At 35.1% G+C, this 15,972-nt stretch overlaps 3 protein-coding genes across 11 annotated transcripts; 1 reads left to right on the top strand and 2 right to left on the bottom strand.

Annotated features, from left to right (window-relative positions):
- On the top strand, positions 1 to 5,527 carry LOC105794234 (probable methyltransferase PMT5). Of its 5 annotated transcripts, XM_052628325.1 has the most exons (11): positions 1 to 162; positions 484 to 1,459; positions 1,659 to 1,794; positions 1,998 to 2,238; positions 2,746 to 2,971; positions 3,151 to 3,304; positions 3,442 to 3,478; positions 3,554 to 3,746; positions 4,168 to 4,300; positions 4,636 to 4,846; positions 5,246 to 5,527. In XM_052628325.1, exons 2-10 carry the CDS (start codon positions 948 to 950, stop codon positions 4,783 to 4,785), a joined length of 1,782 nt encoding a protein of 593 aa, XP_052484285.1. In that variant the 5' UTR covers positions 1 to 162; positions 484 to 947; the 3' UTR covers positions 4,786 to 4,846; positions 5,246 to 5,527. The 5 variants fall into 5 exon arrangements, with proteins under 5 accessions (XP_052484285.1, XP_052484283.1, XP_052484287.1 ...); XM_052628323.1 differs by having other exon boundaries at positions 3,442 to 3,746; XM_052628324.1 differs by having other exon boundaries at positions 24 to 149; positions 3,442 to 3,746.
- Positions 5,528 to 5,743: 216 nt separating this feature from the next.
- On the bottom strand, positions 5,744 to 9,922 carry LOC105794235 (pentatricopeptide repeat-containing protein At1g26460, mitochondrial). 5 transcript variants are annotated; one of them, XR_008194447.1, is made up of 8 exons: positions 9,156 to 9,916; positions 8,392 to 8,614; positions 7,812 to 8,291; positions 6,995 to 7,201; positions 6,574 to 6,711; positions 6,261 to 6,483; positions 6,012 to 6,137; positions 5,744 to 5,916 (listed from the first exon to the last, which is right to left on the bottom strand). XR_008194447.1 is itself a non-coding variant. In XM_012623301.2 (7 exons), exons 1-6 carry the CDS (start codon positions 9,767 to 9,769, stop codon positions 6,295 to 6,297), a joined length of 1,851 nt encoding a protein of 616 aa, XP_012478755.1. In that variant the 5' UTR covers positions 9,770 to 9,916; the 3' UTR covers positions 5,744 to 6,137; positions 6,261 to 6,294. The 5 variants fall into 5 exon arrangements, 3 of the variants coding, with proteins under 3 accessions (XP_012478755.1, XP_012478754.1, XP_052484288.1); XR_008194446.1 differs by having other exon boundaries at positions 6,275 to 6,483; positions 9,156 to 9,914; XM_012623301.2 differs by having other exon boundaries at positions 5,744 to 6,137.
- Positions 9,923 to 11,912: 1,990 nt separating this feature from the next.
- On the bottom strand, positions 11,913 to 14,506 carry LOC105794236 (uncharacterized). The gene is made up of 2 exons (XM_012623305.2): positions 14,240 to 14,506; positions 11,913 to 12,407 (listed from the first exon to the last, which is right to left on the bottom strand). Exons 1-2 carry the CDS (start codon positions 14,411 to 14,413, stop codon positions 12,012 to 12,014), a joined length of 570 nt encoding a protein of 189 aa, XP_012478759.1. The 5' UTR covers positions 14,414 to 14,506; the 3' UTR covers positions 11,913 to 12,011.
- Positions 14,507 to 15,972: the final 1,466 nt, after the last annotated feature.

Genomic DNA, 15,972 nt, shown 5'->3' on the forward strand with positions numbered 1-15,972 from the left:
AGTTTACCTGAATAAAATCCCATATTAAATGATTTCTGCTGTACCTTTGTCTGTTTTTTATTCTTTCCAATTTTGTTTAACTTTTTTTTTTCTCTCTTCCGTTCAGTCGTTCTCTCCATTTGTCAATTTTCAGATTTTGAATCTCCACAGTTACGCTTCCATGTAAACCCTAATTGCTTCTGTGTATTTTTTTCTTTTCCTTTTCTGTTTTCGATTTACATTTTATCTGCTTATTCAATAATCTTTTTTATCTCTTAATGTTTCCTTTTTGAGATCTGATTTTATGCTCCCGGATTTAAAAAACGTGAAGTTTTTTTTTTCCTCTTAATTCTGAATTTTTAATATATTGAATTTTTCTGTTTTAATCTTTAGAGTAAGAATACTGTTTTAGATTGGAATTCATTCAATCTAGCAAACAGGCCGTTAAAGAAACATAATTTATTTTATTTTTGTTAAATATTGATTTTGGTGGTGCATTTGCAGCTTGTCGCGATTGGGAGACTGAGGGATTGTCATTACTCGAAATTAAGTTTTGATGGGCACTGTTTGGGTTCTAGTAAAAAGATACTGCGGTAAATTTTGGATTGGTTTGAATTAGGAGTTCTGTAATTCGTTTTTAGGCCGTTGGATTTTGGGTGAATTCTTATCCATATCAAGGAATTGAAATTAAGCTTTGCTTTTTGTTGGTTTAATTCTTTTTCGTGGTCATGGTGGATTTACAGTGAACCTGGATTTCGTACTGTTTTATTATCTGTTGCTTGTGATGGCTGATGAAAGATCGGTGCAGATAGGAGCATAGAAGAGGCTTGTTTGACTTACCCGTGTATTCACGGTATAGAGAAGCTTATGTGTGATGATAGGATATGGCGCACAGTTCCTGGAGACATAAGTTAAAGGGATTGGTTATCTAGTGGATTCCCAAACTTCGATTGTTTAAAGCTTTGGACATGAGAAGCCCCTGGCTCAATAAACTATCTGTCATTCTAGGCCCTAGACCGCCAGTCAGTTGGTTGTTCTTGTGCGTTGTCAGTTTGCTTGCGCTGATTACAGTCTTTGGATCATCGTCTTCTAGTTCTTTTGACTCTGTAACCTCCACTTGGGTACCTGAGAGTTATAAAAATTATAGAAGGCTAAAGGAGCAAGCTGCAGTTGATTATTTTGAGCTTAGAACTCTTTCATCAGGTGCTAGTCGCCAAAGGGAGCTTGGCTTTTGTGGCAAAGAAAGAGAGAATTATGTTCCTTGTTACAACGTGACAGCAAATCTTTTATTTGGGTTTAAAGATGGAGAGGAATTTGATCGACATTGTGAAGTAGTAGGGCAAGGGAAGTGGTGTCTAATTCGCCCTCCTAAGGATTATAAGACTCCACTTCAATGGCCTGCTGGTAGGGATGTGATATGGAGCGGAAATGTCAAGATAACTAAAGACCAATTCCTTTCTTCTGGAAGCATGACAAAGAGGTATTTATCAAAGCATTTGGATGCTTTGTTAAAGTAGAGAAAGTATCAGGTTTATCTCCTATGGTTACAAGCTTTACCTTTTAGAATTTTGCTAGTGTCTGTTCATTGTAGCAACGTGTGTATTCTTCTTTCTTTGTTCTTTACATGATCAATCACATCCTTTCTAATCTACCTTCATAATCTTTTAATAAACTGTTAGAATGATGTTGCTAGAAGAGAATCAAATTGCTTTTCAGTCTGATGCTGGCTTAACCTTTGACGGTGTCAAAGATTATTCTCGCCAGATCGCAGAGATGATGGGACTAGGAAGTGACTCTGAATTTTTACAAGCTGGGGTAACACTTTTTTATTTTTTAATTTTCATTCTATTATTTTAGCTTTTGGGGTGCCATGAGCTTTGAGATCGGTGTCTTTGGAATCAAATATGTCCTAATATTTTAGCTTTCATGTTTACAAATATGAGAAAGACACTATATGGCCTTCAAGAGGAAGTAAAGCAATCTGCACCATGGTATTTAATATTCCTAATTTATTACAGGTACGCACTGTGCTTGATATTGGCTGTGGATTTGGAAGTTTTGGAGCTCATTTAGTTTCAATAAAGTTGATGGCTCTTTGTATTGCTGGATATGAGGCAACTGGAAGCCAAGTTCAGTTAGCTCTTGAGAGAGGTCTTCCAGCAATGATTGGCAATTTCATAACAAGACAACTGCCATATCCATCATTTTCATTTGACATGGTTCATTGTGCTCAATGTGGTATCCCTTGGGACAAGAAAGGTACTTTGGAGTTTAAAAGTAGGCTTGCTTTCTGTTATTTATTGATACTCTTTTCAATTGTTATAAAATTATTTGGAAAGATGTAGCTATGCCACTGTTCTGTTCCGTTTTTTTTTTAATTGATAATCTTCATGTCATGTTTCGTTATAGAGTTCTTTAGTTCTTTTGTTGAAAGTACTATGCTTTGTACTGAAGCACTAAGGTGAAGTGTGGTGCATTGCTAACGGTGCCATCTGTTTAAGATTAATAATGCTGTTATCCGTGAAATGTATTTTGGTGCTGAAACTTCCTCCTGTGACCCTTGATGGAGAAGACAAATTTTAGGGGGGAAAAAAGACGGAAAAAGTATAATGCATTTAGCCCAAGTCGCCTAGTGCTACTGTTACATGTGCATATGATCATAATTCATTGTCAATATACCTATCTATATTTAACAAATAGGCAAGGATAGCTGCCTATTTTGAAATTACATATGCTTTGCCTTCTAACCATGTCTTCATAAAACAGAGGGGATGCTTCTCATAGAAGTAGATCGGTTACTCAAACCTGGAGGTTATTTTGTTTTAACCTCACCCAAAAGTAAGCCACATGGAAGTGCAACAGGTACAAAGATAAGAAACATGCTAACACCACTGGAACAATTCCCTGAAAAAATTTGTTGGAGTCTTATTGCTCAGCAGGATGAGACTTTCATCTGGCAGAAAACTGTTGATGCTCAGTGCTATTCTTCTCGGTGAGTATGCACTGATAATTTTCACTCTTCTCAGAGTAGCTCTTAGTTCAATCGCTTTATGAAACAGGCTTTCAATTCAGTAAAACTTTCTTTAGGTTGTCTGACCCTTTTTGTATTTGTTCGTCTTAACTTCTAACTTTCAGACCTGCGATTTTCTGACTTTGTTTTCTTGAATACAGCAAGCAGACTGATGTACCCCTTTGCAAAGGACATGATGCTTCCTATTATCAGGCCTTGAGCCCATGCATTATTGGACCTTCCAGCAAACGCTGGATTCCTATTCAGAACAGGTCCTCTAGCTCAGAATTGAGCTCTGCGGAGCTTGCACTTCATGGAAAGTATTGTTCCAACCTTTTTCTATCCTCCTGCACCTGTACTTTTGTTTTCCTGTTGTCTTGCAAATGCAATCCGCGGTTTATGCAGTAGATGGCTTTATCTGGCTAGTGTATTGATGTAAATTAATCCTTGCAGGAGTCAGTCCAGAAGATTTCTTTGAAGACTTGCAAGGTTGGAAATTAGCTTTAAAAAACTATTGGTCTTTGCTTACTCCATTAATTTTCTCTGATCATCCCAAGAGGCCAGGTGCTGAAGATCCATTGCCTCCATTTAATATGGTACGCAATGTGATGGACATGAATGCTCATTATGGGGGTTTAAATGCTGCATTCCTGGAGGAAAAGAAATCAGTGTGGGTGATGAATGTGGTGCCTGTTACGTCACGTAATATGCTACCTCTTATTCTTGACCGAGGTTTTCCCGGTGTTTTGCACGACTGGTTAGATTTTTACAACTTCGAAGTAATTTTTTTAAGTTGATAGGAATGAGATGGTTTAGGACTTCAAATTTTGCTTTGTTTTTAGCTATATTTATTTTCACAAGTTTTAGACTCATTTTCTTCCAGATTAAGATAACGTTAAAGTTTGTTAATCTTAAAGTTTCTGTTAAAATAATTTGCTTTAGTTTTAGATTCATTCTATAACTGAATATTACCGTCTTCCATAATTTTTCTATATATTATGAACCTTCAGTAGTTGAACTATATTTGACTTATTTCCTCAAATCATAGCGACAAATAAAGACATGGTTCACCGTGGTAGAATTGCTAATAAGATTGCTCCTTTCTGACAGGCAGCTATTTACCAATCTATTGGATTGTGAAAACAATTTTCTTATCTGATATATCTGGTGGTGTTCAGGTGTGAACCCTTCCCAACATATCCTCGAACATATGACATGCTTCATGCAAATGGGCTCCTCTCACATCTCTCTTCAGAGAGGTGCAGTTTGATGGACTTGTTTGTAGAGATGGACCGAATCCTGCGTCCTGAGGTATTTTCCACTTTTTACATGGTTTATGCTTGAATTCCAATGGGTGTTTTTATGCCGCAATTACCTGTAAATGTCCCAGCCGTTTGTTAGATGGTTTGAAGGAAAGCATCACCATTCTTGTTTGATTTTTCATATGTTTTCATTTTATATTCAACAGTACCGCTGCAATTTTTTTTTTTTTTGGACATTTTGAATCAACCCCCTAGAATGCTATTTCATTTTACGTGTACTAGAATATTTTGTGTTAGGGAATGATTTTTGAAAGATTTGTTGCTTGAACAACAATATAATGGGAAGCATTCATCCTTATAATATTTGCTTATGTTTATTTGCAGGGTTGGGCTGTGCTTTATGATAAATTAGGAGCTATAGAGTTGGCACGTGCACATGCTACACAGATACGATGGGGTGCAAGAGTGATCGACCTTCAGAATGGTAGTGATCAGAGGCTACTGATTTGTCAGAAACCATTTTTGACAAAATGATTGATCAAAGAAGGATCAGAAGGTCTCAAGACCACAGATTTGTACACTGTTTTTTTATCTGGTAATTCCTCTAATAATCCACTAAAACATCGTCTATGATTCACTCAGCATGGAAGTAGTGCATGTAGAAGCATGCATGTACAGTTAAAGGAATAATATATTATGCAGATTATTGAGCTTTGATAATGAACAGCTTAGGGGATAGGGTTTCCGATAATGATAATTTGAGATTCTCAAGAAAATAGGGAAAAATGAATAAAGAAAAGAAATTATAACCTAAGCTTCACACATTGGGTTCCTTGATTGCATTGCATCAGTAAGAAAGAAAGAAACCCTAAGCATCAAACCTAAGGTTGATTGCATCCCACTGTATCTGAATAGCAGCAATAATGCAAAATATCATACAATCTGTTAACAAGTCCTTATAATGTGGGCAAACTGATGAAGTTTATTTTGGCAGCATCAGAATGTGAGATACGGTGTGGAGTCGAGGCAGGTTTGACATTTAGTGACTGAACAAGGAACAAAGGTGAGGCTGTAGATTAGAAAAGGAGGCAGCTGCAAAATGTAGCTGCTCTACTTTTTCCCTTTTTCTTTTTTTTTTTTAAATTTTGGTCCAGGCTTTGTAGCAATTCATTCATCCATGTCATTTCTTTACCTACTTTATAGTGAACTCCTTGTATCGAAACATCATTGCGGTGCAATTGCCACGAAATGTGATTAGTACTAATAGATCAACCAAGCTCTCTCTCTCTCTCACTTTTCCTAATGGTTCCAGTTTTCCATTCAAAAGCTTAGCCATATAGCAAATGGGAAATGATTCATACGCCTCGACTCAAATGTTTACAATATCCTGTAATATGATCATCACAGCCAAAAGCAGTCGTTCTTCTCTTTTTTTCTTTTAGAAATAATCAAGAGGATTGCGAAATTATTTGATTAAAAGGTGCAAAAAAGAAAAGACAAATTTATGCTCCTTAAATAATTGGGATGGTTCTCAACATTTATTTGTCAACATGCGAATACCTTTTCCTAACTTTTTTCTGTTCCTATTCCTCAGAAAGCATATGAAGGGTGAAAAAAAGAGAATTGAGAAATTAGAGGGGGGAAATCACAAGCTAAGAACACGAACTTTTTTCTGTTCCTATTCCTCAGAAAGCATATGAAGGGTGAAAAAAAGAGAATTGAGAAATTAGAGGGGGGAAATCACAAGCTAAGAACACGACATTTATCCTCCAAAGGCTCAGAATTGACAAAAATCTAATAATAACAAATCGGTTGATTACTTCATTGGAACCTGGTTAACCCCAATTGTCGCTCTTGATAATTTCCAGCAAAATGTAGTCCCGAGCCTACAATAAGAGATGAATTCCAAGTAAAAAACCCACTAGCAAAAGTTCAAGATTCTCAAATCATTCAAGAGCATAGAAGAAATGTGGATGTCAAGGGCACACATATAGTCCGGAAATGCTTACACAAGTATTGATACCTTAAGACTGAAGAACTTGCCTATGACGCATATTCAGTGCCATAGTCAAGATCAAAAAGGATGCCCCTGCGATTTTCGGAGCCCATCCTGATCCTGAATTTCTTAGCCAGAGATTCAACTTTATCATCACACTCGTAGTCCATCTCTCGTATGCATCGCCTTCTGACCCTTTTTAGTGTTTCTTTGGATGGTACAAATCCAGCAGTCACCTGCCAAAAGAATTGTTCAATGCCCATCAATCTTTTTGTATGGAGATATCATGTGCTAATTCCTAACAACCAGAAAGAAAATGGAGTTACCATCTTGTCAATCATAGAGAGAGCAGCTTTTTGATCTCGATTGATGAGATGAGCATCAATAAGCAACGAATATGACTTAGCATTGGGTTTCACACCCAAGCTCAGCATGTGCTCAAACACCCTTGAAGCTTCAAAAGTCTGCCATAAAGGATATATTTACTTGAAGAATTAGGTTTAAGTTCACAGCTTAAATCCCAAGAAAGCACCTTTCAGTCGGGAAGGGGGTGGTTCGATGAGTTTTTTAGAACATGAGACTATGCTACAGGTGCAAGAGAGAAAAAGGACACAAAAGAAGAATCAGGCTAAGCATTTTTAACAACATCTAGGATACATGCATTCTGCAAGCTCAAGATTAACTCGTGCATGCAGCTAAATGTACTGGTTGCAAGTGTATGTACATACAAGGGAGAGAGATACATACTTTCTTCAGCTTTCCAAATGCATAGATTAGAGCATTATATGAATGAATGTCAGGGGTCAACCCAAAAGAGGAACTTATTGCATCAAATGTTTGGTAGGCACGCTCGATATCCCATATGTTTCCACATCCCAAAATTATACAATTCAGAGCAGCAACAGACTTGTATGGAGGGTCTGCACGACTTAAGTTCTCAAGTTGATAATATACCTGGGGAGAATATTTCAATTTTTCAACATCAGCAACACCCTCCTCTATAAATGAGCAAAAAATATGCAAGTAGGTTTATGAAAAATTTTAAACAAGCAATGATGAATTGAATACCATAACAGCAAACTTGAAAAGCCTTTATTTCCCCAAAAGAGAGAAAAAAAAGGAAAGAAAAGATTTCTCTCACACAAAAATTGTAGTTACAAGGACGTAAGTGCTAAATTCTGATAAAGTGGCCTACAGATGCAAATTCTAATATAATTGCCAAGGCATGCAGCCATCAATGAATGCATTCCAAGAATAGAATGATGCAGCAAAAATAATTTTATTTTAAACATATTCCACAGTTCTAAACACAAAGACAAGTGGTCTAAAAGGCTTCATTAAAATGCTCAATAAGCATCAAATGGTTTTTGAGCAGCTTAAGGAATTTCTTTGAAATTTATTCATCACTAATATTTCTAAATTGGATTCATTCTAATTTAAAAGGCAACATGCATGCATGGTGATATTTCACATACTAATACCCTTCTCTTGAGAAATATAGCAATCGTCGATAACATTAAATAATAGATGATTCAAAGGAATATCAAAGTGTAACAGGACATACTGAATCCAAAGTCTCAAAACCATTCTTGGAGCAAGCCACAACCAAGGGATATAAAGAGGTGAAAGGTGAGAACAGGTCTTCTGCTTCGTTACTGGACTTGCCATGAGCAGCCTCAAACTCATGCAACGTGCCAAAAGCTTTCTGCAGATTCCCCAATGATGCATATGCATAAATCTTCCCAAGGAAAGATTCAGGGTTGGGCACCTTCTTTTGACGCAATGAACGCCGTAGGATTGCCCAGGACACATCCAACAGTTTTGAACTGTATGTCCTACCCGCAGTTGCAAGTGCTGAGACAATTAATCCTTCATCTACAGAAAGCAAGAAAGGCGGCCTTGCATTTTCACCCCGAGCAATCCATTTGGCCATAAATTCCAAGGCATAAAATGCTAGCTTGCTGTTATCCGCTTGCATTGCAACTTCTGCAAGATAGTTGCACAAAGTCCAATTTGGATAAAGAGCTCTATTCTGATCTGTTGTCTGATAAGAGTCATGAGAACAAAGTTAAATAATCAAACACTGAGCAAAGGCTACCTCCGAATCAAAACAATATCATTACCAAACAACATGAGTCATATACCTTGCACATCTCAATGACAGTGGCCAATTCATCAAGCCGGCCTTGTTTAACACAGCATGCCACACATTCTGTAAAAACTTGCATGGACAACTTATATCCAGATTTTAAGGCCATATCAATATGATTCAAGGCTGCTTCAAACTGTTGTGCCTCAAACAGCATTCCAATAACCAAATCATAAGTCTCATCGTCAGGCAGAGATTCTGTTCCACCTTGCAGCATTCTGATAGGAATAGATTGAAGGTGAATATCACCAATATTTTAGAAAACAATTCCAAAGATAAACATGCTAAAGCAGTGTATTACTGATGCTATTGAATTCCTACTAGAAAAATGAATGCACATCCTTATTGAAAGCAAACTGATGAAAAAAAGGTCTTTAAAATTTAAAAGGAAATATATATCCACGACCACACAACCCCAAGTCCAATAGTATCGCAGAAGTGATTGTACCAAAAAAAAATATTATATATATCATTTTGAATTAAAAAAAAAATCCAAACTCTCAATACAATTACAAAAAAAGAAACAAAATTAACTTATAGATTAATCCAAGCTCACTGCTACGAAATGCAAAGAAACAAACTTTAGCAGCAAATTAGAAACATTTTTAGTTATATCTCTTCTCATTTATTAACTCAAATATTTATGGAACTTTCAAGCAAAAGGCAACCTACAATTATCCAAAACACCCAAAAAAAAAACATAGGGATTTAAAAGAGAGAAATTGGGGGGGGGGGGAGCATAGTGCTACTATAACTAACCGTTCAAGCAGCTTCTCAGCAGCTTCAGTTTCCTTAGCTTGCTTCGTAGCCTTTAAAACGAAATTAAAGGCCGCGGTATTGGGAACAATGGCAAACTCGTCCATTTGCGCCACCAAATCAAGCAAATCACCTGCCGATGCTCCGATCATAAAATTAGCCCTCAAATAATGATTATAAAGATTCACATCGGGCTTATTGGGCTTCCCATTCTTATCCAGCGATCGAACCCAGAACTCAAATAGTTCTTTCACGTCGGTCCATCGTTGCTGAGTCATCAAATCGGCAAAATGGTTCATTAAAGCAGGAGCATCAAGGATTTGGGAGAGGTATTGAATCCGTTGGCCAGGAGTTTGGCTGAGGAAGCCGAGGGGAATAAGGGATTGCGCTAGGGAGGTTGTTTTTCTGGCTGCGTTTGGGTCTCGCCAGTTCTCGTGGTAGAGGGGGCTGCCGGAGGCTGGGTTGGGAGGGAGAGGGGTGGTTTGAGTTTCAGCCGTGTGGGCTGACTCGGCAAGTTGGGGTTCTTGAGAGAGGAAAGGGAAGCTGGAAATGGATTTGGCTTGGCTTACTCGGAGTAGGATTCGTGTTCGGGTCAAGATCGCCATTTGTGAAGCCATTTTTTGTTCACTGTCAATAGTGAAGCAAAAGAGCGACCTTTTCAGGTTAGGGTTTTTGAGACGACGAAAAGGGGTTATCGCCTTTTAAGGAGACAATAGTAATTTCAATATACACAAACTATTTCCGATTCTAAATTCATCCCTAAATTAAAAAATGTTCGCAAAGAATCAATATTTTATTGAGGGGTGAGATCGGTTTATAAGAAATCGGTGGTAATAAGAAATTGATTATTACCCAACCGTATTAAGGGCTCCTTTGGATGCTAGTTACTATCAGTGAAGCACGTTTATTATTGATTTTGGTGCAATCGCACCACATATACCTGTTTAGATAGCATTTAAATTTGGTCAGTGAAAATTCTCCAACGTACTGGTGAGTAAATTTTGGACTGGAGGGTCAAGCACCAGTAAACAAAAAGAAACGTTAGTGGGTAATATTTTTACCACTTTATTTTTCATATGGGTGTAAAAATAAGACAATTAAGCTGTTTTAATGTTATAACTATCATTTAAATAAATACAAATATGTTAATTTATAGGATAATAAATAGAATATTAAAAGATACATTTTAATATTTTATTAAATGAATTTATAAATTCACATATTTTAATAATTTTATAAAAGTAAAATAATTTTAAAAACTTTTGATATATATCAATTATAATCTAATGTCCTTAAAAGTCATTTTCTATTCTCACCTCACCGCTATAATTACGTTTGAATCTAAACACACACTCCACCGCTGTTTCTAATCTCACCGTTACAGTATCCAATCTCACTACTACAGTAACTAATCTCACAGCCATCGCTGTTTTTAATCTCACCGGAGCTAAACACACCGCCCATCCAAACTAAGCCTAAATCGAATTTTGGTTTTCATATTATTTTTGTGCTTTGAGCTTTTGAATTTTATTCGGATAAAATTGTTTTTGGATTTAAGCTTTTTAATTTTAATTAAATTAAATTATCTTTATTTTATGATTTTAGATATTATTTGGTAATTTTATTTTTTAATTATACATAAAATCTCAATTAATATATTTATTAATAAAATAATTTGTAAAATCTTTATTAAAATCCAATTAAGCTTTGATTTAATCACATTCAACCTTCATTGAATTATTTGTATTTATAACTCTTACTGTGTAATGATAGCAAAAAGCCCCAACTTGGAAATGTTAATAATGATAATCTAAATTTTAAAAGTTTTAACAACAATAATAAATGACCAATGCATTCGTAAGAGGATGAATATGAAATTAGATTTAGGGTTTATTTTTCATTTTTATTTAATTATAGAATATGTAAAAGCATAATAAAACTATATTTAGCTTTTAGAAGCAATGAGTTTTGTTTTGGTTTTTAAATATATTTATATATTGAGCTTATATGTTCAAAAAAATTTGGGTTTCTTTTTAAAAATTTTGAACTTTTTTTTACTTTTCGGTATCTAATGGAATGAACCGAAACCTAACTGTATTGATGTGGTTCAATGATAACATCTAATTAGAACTGAACTAAACTATAAAAAAACCTGAATCGAATTGCCGGTTCGACTCAGTTTCTTAATTTGATAAGTGTTATTTTTCAACCCTAATTGTATTAATTAGATTACTCCCTCAGCCTAACTTTCAATTTAAGCATTAAATATTAATTTGTAAATGACGTGAAAAATATTTAAAACATATAACTCAAATTGTTAGCACGATAGTATATATTGTATTAACAAGGTCTGAGTATGACATATTAAAAAATAATGCAACAAAAATTTTCTTTTAACAGGTCCATTTACCATTCAAAATAGTGGCAGGGCAATTAGTGAGTAGATTAAGAAAGTGACATACTTTAACTACAAAATAAATTTGAAGCCAATTTAAAATCTTAGGGTTTTGTTTGAGAACATTTGTGCAATAAGCCTTGGAAATTATACTACTTTCTCTTTTTGGGTGGTGATTGAGTTTGAGAAGAAGAAATAAGAATGGATAATTGATTCCCACTCTCCTGATGTGCTTCATTTTTTTTTTACTGTTTACAGCTTATGTTGTATTCATGTTAGCTCACAATATTATATGGCTTTGGCTTGATGCCAGCAAAGCATTTGCAGGTGTTTTACAAATACAACATTCATCATTTCATACTCCATAGCACAAAAATTGATTCTATTCTAATATCTATAGGCTCAAATATTGATTGCATTCCCACAGTTCAGAAATTAATTTACTACACCAATGTGTGATTGGCTCATACAAATATGATCCCATTCTCCTTAATGGTGTCAAGAACTATGCCTAGCTTACCTTCAATTCTCTCACCCTTTCTAGGCTCGTAAGACATTGCATACACATCGGCTTCCTTTGATCGTTCAGCAATAAGTTTCCCGATTATTCTGCATGCATTGTGGTCTGTGAGTGATGCCAAATTGTTTCTAAGATCCTTGGCATTCGTGGTTGCGACTGATATCACTTTGCTTGTACCTCGATGCATCACTTTTGCATGAATAAATTTCTTCGAAAAGAAAACATTTAGTAGAAATGGCCTCATATACATATCGGTCCTTTGTTTCCATGATTTCCTATTGGGTTGCTTTGCAGCTTCACCACGTGATCTCCTGGTCCAGGCAGCTTGAACAAAAGGACCCTAAACATAAATGCCAAACAAAATTAACTTGGATTCTTTTTTGCTTCCTTCAACGGATTTAGTGGGCGCTCAGTGTGTGAATTGTCCACTAAATATGCACAACAGGAAATCATAACTTACTATCATATAACAAATCAAAACAAACACCTTTCCAACTATTCAACATAAAAGCCAAAATCCGAACAATTTCAGATCCTAAAGTGTTAAACTGTACAAAGATCCATTTGGATTAAAAAGAGTGACTAAAATTATCAGCCAGATGTATTATGCTTTACTAAAAAGGACAAATTCTGCATACGAGTTCACAAGTTCACATATTTTGAGGTGAAAGTACCATAAAGGCTCCTGTACTAAAAGTCAGATTGCATTTAACCCCCTTTACTAAAAAAAGGGCCAATTAGTCTCTATATGTTAGATCAAAGAGCAAATTGGTCCTTTATGTTAAAATTCATCAATTTTTACTCTTCAAAACTAGTGTGGCTAACCAAATAACTAGACAGTTATACATGACGTGCCACGTGTACTTTATGATGACGTATAAGGATCAGTTTTTAATCGTAAAAAGTGATGAAATTGTTAATAGAAAGACTAGTTTGCTCACTGATCTAATATATATGACTAATTTGCCCATTTTTTTAGTAGAAGGGAAATATACAATTTGACTCATAGTATAAGGGCCTCCATGGTACTTCTACTCATATTTTGATCATTGATCATACTATAATAAAACCCAACCCCATGGAACATCAAGAAAAATGATGAGAGGAGATTTTTATTCTCTAAATTTAAACAAAACCTAAGCTCAAAAACATTTTATTTTGGAGCTTGCTAGTAAAATTCAGCAATGATGTTAACTGCCCCTGTGAACAAGCCGGTAAGTAACGAAACAAACTTCAAGGCAAGATGTTATATCTTCTCAACCATCAAAACAGAAGCACCATGATATTCTTTAACTCCAGAGAATGGAAGTAAGATTTTATAATCTTTTCATCGGAAACAGGGTGTACTTCACATTATTTGCCTCGAGATAAATCTCCACAGCACAAAAAGGCTGTTTAAAATCTTCTAGGTCTAGGCATATTCGATACAAACAATAATGATCTGATTTCTAAATTATGAAACTTTATTTGGCATAGTATATATCTCTACTTTCATACAGAAAAGAGATTATCCCTTCCAAACCAGTAAACTCTTATCAACTTCATAAGACATCTTTGAGTTTCAATTAGAAGAGTATATCAACAAAAGGGCTCCGCCGCAAAGGACAAGCTTATAAAATATTGTCTTACAAACATCACCTCGTGGAACAAACCAGCAGGCAAACTGGAATTAGTAAACCAGAAAAGGCAAGTTTTGAGACAACATTTTGTTATAGAATTTTCGAGAAATCGAATTTCATATTTACCAGGTCAGCTCTAACACATTTTGCAGACTCTCGAACACCTAATATCACCATATTCAACTGCTAAACGCTCTGATTTACTCAGTTGCAGAATAGAGAGTTTTGACTCCAATTATAACCTAAAATGCTTCCCCTAACACTGATTCCTCTATGGAAAAAACATATATAATCTATGAAAATAAGTTAATGAAAAACCAAATATTGGTCATTAATCAAGCATGCTTATTCAGCTACAACATGAAAGGCAACCCAAAACCCAGCTTACAATTGCCATCAAGTAAACAATTTAAACCCCATCTTTCCAAGTTTATATAGTTAATCACTAACCCATTTCTTTTCACATGCCAAGAACACTTATAACAGCATAATCAAACATAAAAGACCCGTTACTTCATCAAATTTCCTTTCCCAGGAACCAAAAAAGGAATACCTTGTTAAGAGAGGGAGCAGGAGGGAGCGTGAATGAGTTAATGGATATGTCGATACTGGGAAACGAAGAGGCCCATGACAGTGAGGTGAGTTTGTTGGAGCGTTCAGAGTGAGTCGGGAATGAGCTGAGGGGCCGCGTTGGTAAAGCTGAAGAAGATACGATTATCGACACCATTTTTTTACTCCGCCAGTTGTGTCCAGGTTTTGCTTCTAAGGCTAATTCAGGGATTAAAAACGAAGGCTTCTTCTACATTGGGCCACGATCAGACCGTGGACACAACAATTGAGTTTACCGGCTTAAGGTTTCTTTGATATTTTTGTCTTGGGATTTTTACTACACATTTCCCTTCTTTTTTCCCAATAAAAAAATGGATTTACTTTTTTGTCCAGACCATCCCAATTTAAAAAAGGTAAATTTGAGTTCGACTTAATTGTCTATATTTATTTTTTCGATTATTTTTTATTTAAAATTATTTAAAATATATATAATACATTAAATGCACTAAAAGTTAAAATAAAATTTTCTAACACATTAAAAAGTATTTTTTAAAAAACAAAGAAATATAATAAATGTTTTATTATATTAAATATAATTTTAAAAATTTTATATTTTGGGTTGGATTATTTAATTGGCTAAGTATTTTTTAGGTTTTGAGTAATGGGTTTAATTGTTATTCGATTAGTGATTTAATATAAATATAAATATATATCATTATTATTTAACATATATAATTAATATAAGGGTAAACTACAAAAGTAGTCACTTTTGTTTCCCTCAGGTTACATTTTAGTCACTTATGTTTGAAATGTTACGTTTTAGTCACTTATGTTATTATTTTGTTACGAAGTGATCACTCTTCCGTTAAGTTCCATTATCTCCTTACGGTAATTCTACGTGGCAGTCCAATTAGATTTTAAGTGCCAACTTGAATTTCCTAATGGGATGAGAATAGATTTTTAATTAAATAAAGTTAATTAATTAAAAATTTTAAACCCTAAATCTTAGTTAAAAAATCATTCATCTTCCCCCCTTTTTTTAGTTTTCTTTTTCAGTTGACTAAGAAAGCTATTATTATCAGAATTTTTTATTCACCTACAAAAACAAAAGAGAATTCAATAGAGGGTCCATGTATGTCTTCTTCACCGACAAATTTATATTCTAAGACTTAAAATCAAGTGGTTGTCAATAAATTTATGTAATAAGATGAACCGCAATGACTGCAGCATGTGAAAAATGATGTTCCAGTTAACATCCTAGAATGAAAAGCCAAAACAGTTTGTTTCAATGGCTGAACCAACTTTTGTTCAACTTGGGGATTTTTCCATTTTTATTTGACATGGGATTGTTTATTCAGAGAAAACTCGTAATTCCTATGTTTTGTTAATTTCCTACTTGATCGGTTTCAAGTAAAAAAGATGAAATCGGAAACCGACTTGGAGTTCTTAATGCGTTGCATGCAAAGAAAGACACAATGGTACCATTTCACCGCAATTGTGATTGCTGGAATGGGTTTCTTCAACGACGCTTATGACCTTTTAGCATCTCTCTTATCACAAAATTGCTCGGTCGTATTTACTACTTGATGCACTTTCGAAAAGCCCGGAACTTTGCCTCCTCGTATTGCGGTTGTTGTTAATGGTGTGGCCTTTTGCGTAACTTTAGTGGATGACTTTTCTTTAGTTGGCTCGGTGATAAATTAGGCCAAAACGAGTTTATGGACTCACCTTGATGCT

Source organism: Gossypium raimondii, chromosome 3, assembly GCF_025698545.1.
Source record: "Gossypium raimondii isolate GPD5lz chromosome 3, ASM2569854v1, whole genome shotgun sequence".
Lineage (NCBI taxonomy): Eukaryota > Viridiplantae > Streptophyta > Magnoliopsida > Malvales > Malvaceae > Gossypium > Gossypium raimondii.

Excerpts from the sequence above, each read along its gene's own strand:
- LOC105794235 (XM_012623301.2), bottom strand. The coding sequence starts at position 9,769 with ATGGCTTCACAAATGGCGATCTTGACCCGAACACGAATCCTACTCCGA. Across the intron at positions 7,202-7,811 it reads GTTTTGAGACTTTGGATTCA|GTATATTATCAACTTGAGAA; the intron begins GTATGTCCTGTT and ends TATTCTCCCCAG. Across the intron at positions 6,484-6,573 it reads TCTCTATGATTGACAAGATG|GTGACTGCTGGATTTGTACC; the intron begins GTAACTCCATTT and ends TTCTTTTGGCAG.
- LOC105794236 (XM_012623305.2), bottom strand. The coding sequence starts at position 14,413 with ATGGTGTCGATAATCGTATCTTCTTCAGCTTTACCAACGCGGCCCCTC. Across the intron at positions 12,408-14,239 it reads CTGCTCCCTCTCTTAACAAG|GGTCCTTTTGTTCAAGCTGC; the intron begins GTATTCCTTTTT and ends ATTTATGTTTAG.
- LOC105794234 (XM_052628323.1), top strand. The coding sequence starts at position 948 with ATGAGAAGCCCCTGGCTCAATAAACTATCTGTCATTCTAGGCCCTAGA. Across the intron at positions 1,795-1,997 it reads CTGAATTTTTACAAGCTGGG|GTACGCACTGTGCTTGATAT; the intron begins GTAACACTTTTT and ends AATTTATTACAG. Across the intron at positions 4,301-4,635 it reads ACCGAATCCTGCGTCCTGAG|GGTTGGGCTGTGCTTTATGA; the intron begins GTATTTTCCACT and ends GTTTATTTGCAG.